General features: G+C 45.1%; 1 protein-coding gene across 1 annotated transcript in view; it reads right to left on the bottom strand.

Annotated features, from left to right (window-relative positions):
- The window catches only part of znf385c (zinc finger protein 385C), a gene marked incomplete at its 3' end in the record, with an annotated part of 155742 nt that extends 145700 nt beyond the window's left edge, over positions 1 to 10042 (bottom strand). Inside the window, 1 exon segment of the mRNA XM_080511423.1 lies at positions 9932 to 10042. Within this exon segment, the coding sequence (XP_080367549.1) occupies positions 9932 to 9953 (22 nt within the window). The 5' untranslated portion in view covers positions 9954 to 10042.
- Between the last annotated feature and the right edge of the window lie 292 nt (positions 10043 to 10334).

The raw sequence follows: 10334 nt of genomic DNA on the forward strand, positions 1-10334 counted from the left end.
GTGTCTTTATCTCCAGCCATGTCCCTTCTCTGACAGTACCGCCGTTACGACGGTTAAGTCAACCTCAGCAGCCTGTTCTGTCAGCAGAAACGCTCCCAGGGAGCCGAGTGCTGAATGATGCCCCTTCTTCTCTACACGGAGAGGAAAAAAAAAATAAAATAAAAATGTGGTTCAATTATAGGGTCTGTCGGGCCGCTCCGACTTTGTGATGGGCTGAACTGAGCAGTCAGGCTGATGGCTAAACGGAGTCCGACTGCAGTTCTGTGTGGGTTCAGCTCTTTGCTGCCTCAAAGGTTTGTGTAAAATCCCAGACGGGCAAACCAAAGGGAATACAAAGTTCAAAAATGAGGATGCAATGAATCAGTGAAGCTTTGAAACTTTGCTCAACAACTCAAAGCGCCAATGTGCCAAAATCGGTACGAAATAGAGGGAGAGACCTGGGGCGAGTCGACGCAGTTTAAACAAGTGATTTAGTGGATTCGGTGAGTTGATGCGTGTTTGAGTGAAGCGCTGGCGTCTGGGCCGCTGCTGCCTGGGGGCTGAGAGGGATGGTGAACCACAGGAAGTGGAGTTGATGTCGGATCTTGAGGAGCAGAGAACCAGCTTTGCTTTCTTCACTCGCTCTGAGCCCACCAGTTTCACACCGGTGATAAAAGGGCCGCACACGCACACACACACACACACGCGCGTGCGCGTACACACACTCTACTCAGCCCACATATGGTAAGAGGGTTATAATCTGACTTTTAATCAAAGGCCAGGCCAACAGTGATAGGTTTGCTAAGCCGTGGCTCATTGTGAGGAAATGGCAGATGCGGATAGAGAAAGAGAAAGAGAGGAAGAGAGACAAGAGGGCTGCTCAAATGATATAAGCAACTCTGAGTCAGCTGCTACGTCAATAGTGGCATCACGGGCTCCTCTGCACCATCGCCGGAGCGATCGGGCCATCTGGGGTGACCTGAGCCGCGCCCGTCAATATCCGGCTTCCTCTCATCACGGTTCAATAAGAGACACGGTAAAACAAGAGAGTGAGCCTCGGATCCAGTCCTCCAGACGGTGGAGGTTAGCGTGAGCAGCATGGATTAGGTGTCTTTCCAGATTGATCAATGAGGGACGGTGGGGCGGAGGGAGGGGGTGAGGAAGCTTTGGCACCACCTCCCGAGGGCTGTAATGACTCTTCTGAGAGCTGATATCTGGAATCAGAAGAGCAGCCGTTTGCGCTGCGGGAGACAAAACAGATGCTGCTCTCAAAAGGACAAGCACATGTATTTCAGTTCAGACAATCCAAAGCTACTGTCGCCTTCATACACACACACACACACAAACACACACACACATAGGACCGGGGCCGTCTTGCTCGAGTCAAAAAGATATTCAGATCACGTTTTCTTAGATAGAATTAGTGTTCCGTGAGTAAAGATGTTTAACTGATTCATTATGTGCATTCTCACTCCGTGAGTAATAACAAGACGACCTGGGTCAAGTGCAGCATCGCTTGAGAGGAATTGCACATCCCATGCACTTAACGACACACACACAAATAGAAAACCTCTCCGTTGAACGAGGCCCTTTTCCAACTTGGTAATTATGTAGTTTCAGAGAAAGCACTTGAGAAGATTATGTAACTGGAACACTGGGAGAAGAACCACCGCGGCGATGGAAGGACGCGTGTCACAGGTACAGACACTCGCTCCGGCGCCCCGACAGGTGAGTGAGGAACGGATGACACGGCGCTGATCCACATATCAGCGGGGTGCCAGTCTCACCTGACTGCTGCCCGTGTTACATATTCATCGTTTGACACGTCCCCACATCCCGATGACACCGGCGACAGCTGCCAATTCTCCAGCCTGCTGGACGCTTTCCACATCGCTCCAACGTCAGGTTCGCCACGCTTTACTCTTTAAAGCTCTGAATGAGCCCAAGCATTTATGGTAAAAGGGCCAATTATGGGCAAGATGGACACAATAGGTTTTGGCTGGAGCTTGACTCCCATCCAACAAATGCACGTAGCACCATTCAAAGGCCTTTTTGTGCTGCACTTTAAAATATGAAGTCTTTTCTATTCACGGGCAAAACTACTAAATAATAGGAAGGGTAAAGATAAATTAAATGACAGTGGAACAACATCCCGAAAAGGCTTTCAGACAGAATGAACGTGGACGTAATTATCCTCAAAATAATCCCGAGCAGCTATTTTACTCCAACTGTTGCATTGTTTTCATTCAGAACAGACAAAGAAAAATAGCTTGTGGTGAAAGGCAGGGTATTTTTATTTTCGCTGCCTGGTGTTTTACAGCAAAGTCTCGGTTGAAATACACAATGTACCTACTGGAATATCCAGCGTACACCCAGTATGATCTGTTTTAATTGAAGTTGTGTTATTTACGCCGAAGCTCTCGGGTGGAACAGGCCGACTGGACTTGTTCAGGAAAAGTAACTAAATACAACAGCAGATATTGAACTTCGTCCGCCGATTCAGCAAAATGGAAGCGGAAGTGCAAATGTGGAAAACGATGAACAGATTGAGAACCTGGTTGTCTGCGGTACTTTGTCTTGGATATCATGATCACCTCTTCCTCTCAACTGCCTCCCATGTTCTCACAGTTTTTGCTTTCTAGTTTTTCATTTCATCCTTGTAATCCATCTCTTGGTTAGTTTTCGATGGTATAAGTCCACCAGGTCTTTGCTGGGCCACTGATGATCTCAGGTAGTTCATTACTTTTAAAGCAGCCCAGAAATGCCACTTTCTTTAAGAAGCAATAGTATATCAGGCTACTCTATTTGGTGAGAGCCTGCCCCTAGTATTTGCTCATTGTCCCAAAATGTCACTGTAATTAATCAGTTAGCTATATTGGCCCGGTTCTCTTGTGCCTGCCGAGCACTTTGGAGCACAAACGCCCCGTCACATTTCTCCATGTGATCACCTTGTGCACACCAGTGTCTCATTCATGTGGTGTTCTGCACCTCCTTCACATCCCATTCATGTCAGGTCACCTGCCTCACCGAGTGTTTTGAAATCTTGCCTTAAACATCTATTTTCTCTGGTCTTCCTGGACAATCCCGGTAAATGTTTATTCAGCTGCTGCCTTTTAAAGTTACTTTAACCAGCATCACAGCCTCGGCTCGGAAAACCTTCCTGGATTGGAACTCAGGTCTTCACACTTAATGTCAGAGGAGAACAAGTTCAAATGCCATCATATAGTATATATACTGTACAGTATATACAGTATATACACTGTTTGATGCTTTTATTGTCTTTATCTTGGGGTTTTTTTTCCCTTATTGTGACTTATATTATATTACATTTGTTGGCAGTCCACTGGTTTATATTACTAGTGAAACTGTGTCACATACTGTAAAAAAAAACCTCCATGTTTCTAATAACATTTTATAGTTTTGTTACTGAACGTTGCTTTATTTCCCCTCTATTTTTAGGGTTTTGGTTTCTGTGTGAAGGTTTTGTGATATTTCAGTTTTTGAGAAACAAAATAAGATGGTGTTATGTTTGACCTGCGTGTGGTTGCCTCTCAAATTGCAATTCTGACACTTGACAACGACTATCTAGACTGAGAACGTCAATGAGTAAACACACCCACATCTGTCATAACTGATATTAAGCCCCTGAGCAAGGCAGTTGCCCGAAGACAGGTCTGGCAAAGCTTCAGTGAAAGACGATGTCTGTGAATGTGTGAATGAGTGAATGAATACGTGAATGAAAGTCTGTGAAACAGGGTGTTACTGAAGAAGGCCTTGCATGAAATCACACGTACATCAATGAATGTAAAAAAAATAAAAAACCCACACACATACACATCAATAGCAGATATGATGTCTGAATATTCATGAAAAGTGTCTCGAGCGGCATGAGGAGTTCAGTTGGAGCGAAACAAGCAACCTATTTAGTGTCTGTTGTTGTTGTTGTGCGGCGTGGCCGAGGAGGAGTGTACCTGGCCCAAAACACTGAGCCAGTGTTCGGCTTCGGAGCCGCGTCACTCACCCTCAGCGTCAATGCACCACTGTGGGTGTGTTTGTGCAACGTGAACGTTCTGTTTCAACACTGGACCCACTGTGAGTCATTAAGTGTGTGTGTGTGTGTGTGTGTGTGTGTGTGTGTGTGTGTGTGTGTGTGTGTGTGTGTGTGTGTGTGTGTGTGTGTGTGTGTGTGTGTGTGTGTGTGTGTGTGTGTGTGTGTGTGTGTGTGTGTGTGTGTGTGTGTGTGTTTTTAACGGCAGAGAGGAGCTCTCTGTTAATGAGGATAATGATTTCATAACAAATTGAAACTAGAGCGAATGCCGCTCCACACAGATGCTTAATGTGCGGCTGGAGAGCATCTGCCCTCTGATGTTGCTGTAGGTGAAATCCCCCCCCCCCCCCACCCCCTTCACAACCGCCCTCCCGTTTGCCTCTGCTCCACCTCGTCAGTGCCACATCCATCCCGCGTTGAGGTGCGGGGCGTTGGAGGGGAGGCGAAGGTGTCACACGAGCCCAGGATGTGGCAGACGACGTGGCGGGAGCGAGAGTGAATCACAGTCCCGCCGGGCTGAACGGTGTCACTCCTCCGTCTCCCCACCAAGGGGCAGGCGGCCTCCGTCGGGTCTGACCCCGAGGCTCAGCATCTCTGCTCAGGCATGTCAGTCATCTGGGACGAGAGGGAGGCGGTGGGCAAAGGGAACAGGACAGGCTCCGGGCAGCTGTCAAAGTCCCTGACCCCCGACCGCGGCCACCTCCACCCTAATGTCCGCCCCGCTGCAGCCTCGCCCAGGGGCTATGACGCAGACCGGCTGATGAGGATGGACCACCGTCACAACTTCAGGGACACACAACACAGCTACAAGGGCAACATTCTCCACCTTTTTGATATTCATATTAGTTGCAGTTTCTTGCTCGTCACCCTGCACTATGAGTCCAGTCAACTTTATTTTAACACGAGAACTCAACTAGAATTAAAGCCGGAGAGTGTTACGCTATATGAAGCTATCAAGAGACCAAGGCCCCCTGTCCACACCACGAAAACCACTCAAAACGATGTAGTACCTCTGCCAGGCCTATAGGTGGCGTGGTAACTACAATACACCAAAAACAAAAAAGACACTGAGCATGCAAACACTGAGAAATCAACAAATCTACCATCTGGCATGTAATCCTCCATTGTTGTTGCCAAGTGGCGTCACAGGGTTATCGGGTCGAGAGGTGGGGCGATGACATCATCGTTTTCAGCTCATCGTTGCCCGTCCCACACCTCCAGGCTGAGGCGGCGTTTTCAAATGTCTCCACTCTGGAACCCGTTTTTTTAACAGCTCAGTTTTCAAGCTCCTAAAATGCATTCCAATTTGAAAAGGTTCCACAGACGGGCGGAGCCACAAAAAAGGCACGTCAACCTCTACTGGATCTATGAACCTAAAGGACCGTCTGCTTGAACGATGAAATTGGAGTATGAACATGTAAAAGCTCAGATAAATAAGGCAGCGCCGAACAATTTACCACTTTCAAAACAAGCAATAAAATCTCCAGTGAGGCTCAAACTGGAGTGATGTGCTCCCAAACAAATTGATAAATAGATAGAAATGTGGAATTCATCAGGAAGTCTCCACCGTCCAAAATGACATATATCCCTTTGTTGATATAGAACAAAGCCTCGACAGATTGTTCTTCGCATGCTTCAGATCGATAAACCTTTGATGGCGACACGGCCGAATATAACTGTGCTGTGCCGCTTTTGCTACAATGACGTCCTCCGGTGCCAAGACACGCCCAGATAATTGGGGAATTAGCCGCGTGTTTGTTCTGGCAAAAGGAAACCGAAAAAGTTGAGCGCAAAGTACGTCACCGGGCCTGGCACCAAAACTTTTCAAAGAATCCATGTGAAGGTCACGGCGCCGCTCTGATTGGCCTCCACGTAGGATGAAATCAAGGGCAGCAGTCAGGCAGAGGGAGAAGGAGGAAGGGTGGGGAGGGTTTAGGGTGGGGGGGTGGGGAGGTTTAGGGGGGCAGACGGAATCACAGAGGTCAACAAACATCCAGAAAGTCTAGAAATTCAGTCTTGGGTCTCGCAGGCTCCCGCTGCATGTGCTGCTCAGTTGCGAGCCGCTGGTCACCTTTGGCTCAGCGGGAGATGACGGCGTAGATAAGAGCAGCGAGGAGGAGGCGGATCAAAAGAAGGTCGTAGCAAAATAGCCGAAGGGCCATTTGAGCAGCAGATGATCGAAATCACAGGGAAAAAAAAAAATTGCAAGGTGTGAGGCAGCGACAAGATCAAGCAGTGAAGAACCACAAAGAACCTGCAGAGTGGTGATCCTATTTTGCATAAAAATGAGTTGAAAGTGGTTGAGGAAGCCTCCGAATTTACGCGTGTGGATATATGAGCATCGGCGGATTTGACCACGAACGTGTCGGACTTCACCTTCACTGTCAAAGAAGTTTCCATGACGCGACGTTCGACGTAGACCGGCTGGCTCACTCTCCAGACTGCAGGCCACCTCGTGTGGCTCCTCAGCTTAATCACACTAACTGGCGGAGCGCAGTCGTTCCAAACACGACGTTACAGAGCCTGACAGAAGCCGGCCCGCGAGTCCAGACCAGGGGTCGGCGACACGTGGCTCTACGGCTCCTCTGTGAAGCTTTCGGCATATTATTTGCAAGCAAACACTTCGTTTTCCTTTTTTTACTTCATTTGCATTCCACACCGGCGTTCAAACATTCTGCAGGACACAAACAGCTAAATGTGGTAAAACAGCTAAGTGAGACTGAGCTTTGAGGAAAAGGAATAAAGAAGAAATAAACAAAAAAAAAGAAGAAGAAAAAAATTGCTTTTAATACGATAAAAAGAAAGAAAAGGGGAAAAAATAGAGAAAAGAGAAAATAAGAAAAAAAAAGGAATATAGAAAAAAAGAAAAATTACTATGTAGCTGAAACTCTAATTAGGAAACATTGAGCGACAGCTAAAGGGGCTAAAATAGCCAAGATGTATAAAATGGCTAAAGTGGGAAAAATCCATCAAAGAAAAACCTTTTAGAAATGGCAACAAAAACCACCAATGTAATGAAATGCATCTAAATTGTGCCTGTGATACTTCAATAACACAGCCTTATTTTTTTGTACATATAGCAATTTCTGTGTTTATTTCAGATCATTAGCATGTGTTTTTCGGCTCCTGACAAATTTTATTTTGTCGGAAAAAGCTCTTTTGGTGCTAAATATTGCAGACCCCTGGTCCAGGCTGGAGGACAGGAAAACTGTATGCAGAAAACCCGAACACATGCTGATGAATCTCATCTGAAACAGCAACTATCAACGTGCGTGAGGATGCACACAAGCGTCTCAGGCGACTAGAATGAACAACGCACCATTTGCCACAAGAGTGCAGAAATGTGGTATATGGTATCGCAGTACCAGGACATCCGACTGCAGGTCTCAGAGGTTCCTCGTCGAGACAACAACAAGGAGAGGTTGTACTTCGCCGCGTGTCTGTACAAAAAAAAATTTGCCGTTTCATCCTCAAAGACTCCCCGGCTCGGCCCGTCGGAAGTAGTTTACATTGGCCTCCATCACGACGCGCGGGCTGCGGATGTCTCCATCACCAAACTACACTCTCGCTCCCGTGTTGACATCGTAACTCCGTCTGTCTTTACACTCGTCACTTCTGGTCCCACGTGAAGTCGAAAGCAGACATCTCCAGTAAACCTGACAAAGACATGACTTTTCCTCCGACGATCTCACAGCGTCATGGTTTTTTTTGTTTTTTTTAAAGCAGCCAGAACAGTAAGCACAGCCACAGAGCTCACATTTACTACTCATGCTCTCCACCCAGTGAGAGGAGCTCCAGCACTTTAGACCTGCAAAGAGCACAAAGACGCTCCAAAGCTTTTTTTTTTGCCAAGAAATATTTGATCTAACCTCATGTGGTGGCAGACATGCTGGACGAGAAAACATCTGTAACATCTATATCTCAATGTAAAAAAAACATTTTTACATTGAGATAGATATATATATATATATCCATGTAAAAATGTAAAAATGTTCAATTGTGAAGAGCCACAGATTCAGAGTGTGACCATCCTCTGCTCTGTGTGCGATTAAATCAACGATCACAGAGCAGGCTGTACATGTGGGCGGGTCATTATGGGATATTGGTGAAGCTGAAACACTGAGCTGGTGAGGTGAGAGGATACAAAAAAAAAACACTGTCAGTGGCTCCCTGGATGTGTAGGCAGCTTTAATTAGGACCGTTTTTACCTGCTAAGCATGGTATTATCATAAATGTCACTTTCTCATCTTTCCTAATCTGCAGGTAAACTACTTCCCTCAACATCTTATTAAATCAAAATGTTAAAAATTGTTTGTTCTTTTTGGTTCATATTGGCAGCAATAAGGCATATTGATGGTTTTACACTGTAATATTTTAAAATAAAATAGGTTTGGTAGTGGAAATATATTATAAAATGTTATATGGTTAGATTTGTTAAAAATAATTCCACCTTTTTATCATGTTTTTTATGTTGTTTTATCATTTTATCATAAAAGTCAATAATCCAGTATCTTAAAACATTTTAACAGGATGTCAAAATGTAACATTTTAAAATGCCTGAAAATCTATCTGACAAAACTGTTTATAATTATTATTATTATTATTTTCAAATAGCATCACTTCATTCATCTGTACCACTGCTGGTCACAATAGAGGACTTTGATTGGATGAAAAATATATTTAATATAAAATGACTTTGGAGACGTCGCTCGCGTGTCACACTTATTAATGCATATAGCAATAAGAAAATGCACAAAACGTAATGACAGTTTTATCTTTTCAACAAATAATGAGCAGCTCTAAATGAGCACAGCCTTGCTGATATCCAGTCCATCCCTGCTCCCTCTAATGCGACATTGCTTTATTAAAACTTGCAGTAAATAGCTGATGATTAAATATTCTCTTTCACGTTCTGCTCACGGTTGTAAAAAAAAAAAATCCTGTTTTCTGTGACCAAAACAAAGCTCTTCAATACCAAAGTACAAAGGAGCCAAACAGATTGCAGCATTCATCTACCAGAGCCGCTCAGCAGGAGAATCCGCTGCTTATAAAGTCTCTACTGAACAAACAGACCCAGTTTGTCTCAATCACTTCAGTCATTCACTTGACTTATCAGGCCCGTTCTTTCTAACAACATCCACTCAGCATCCACATATAGAGGGAAAAAAATACAATCCCAGGATTACCTGCTTACCTTAAGAAGTCCACATAATATCAGATATAAATAACCTCCCTCCCCATACAGCTGTGATTGTTTTATTTTATTTCCATCAGCACTGATTAACATGACAGGTCGAGAACTCAACTCAACAGAAGGCTGTTAAATCTGTTGTAAGCATGTGTGCAGGATTAATCAGTCCTCATCCTGAACAGGAATATGTCAGGGATGCCCCAGGATCAGGCGCGTGAAGCCAGCAGTGTCACAGTGTCACAAGACACGGGGGGGTTCATCAGGTGTATCGGTGCCACAGACCTGGACGTTTTAAACGCATCATTATAAGCTGAAGAAAGACAAATGTGATGAGGGATGCAAAGAAAACTTCCGAAAATGTAACGCAGGAATAGATGGAGGATATGGGTGGAACATGATGCTGGGAAATATTCAACATAAATAAGTTGTTGGAAGTTTCTTCAGTTCAAATTTCACAAACAGAAATATTATAATCTCTCCTGCACTTGTCGACTGACATGTTTTCAAAGCAACTTTCTCCAACAACCTCTCAAAAAAAAAGATCAAATGAAAGAGATGTGAGATGAAAATCATCATTGCTGTTATTGCGCACACGCGCAAATATTTTCTTCCAAAAACAAGCACACAGATCAAGACAAAAATAAACAAAAACAAAAAGGCTTCTTAGATAAAGATCTCAGGGGGAGCAGTAAAAACTTGAGGAAGACCCACACCTGATTTTGTCGCATCCAGCATCAGTTTACTGAAATCCAAACTTTTTGCGGGGCCAGCGCTCCTCTCCGCGTGCTGCAGCCGCCTCGCGCCTTACCGGAGCCGGTTCCGTTTCCCCGCAGCGTCCCGCGGCTCCTCCGTGACCCGCAAGCCCGACAACAGCTGAGTGAGGACCGCCTGCCTGCCAGCGCAACGAGAACCTGTCCGGACTGAAAGCAGCGGTGTTATGAAGAGAAGCGCAGCGGAGCGAGCTGTGACCGGAAGTTCACTTTCACAATAATGGCACGAGACCACACCGCTGGAGAAAACATAAAAAAAATTAAAAAATGCTTGTTGATATTTAATCTAATTATATTTTATCCTGACAGATATGTGATATCATAGTTTGGTTGACCAACACATATA

Source organism: Blennius ocellaris, assembly GCF_963422515.1.
Source record: "Blennius ocellaris genome assembly, chromosome: 16".
In the NCBI taxonomy this organism is placed as follows: Eukaryota; Metazoa; Chordata; class Actinopteri; order Blenniiformes; family Blenniidae; genus Blennius; species Blennius ocellaris.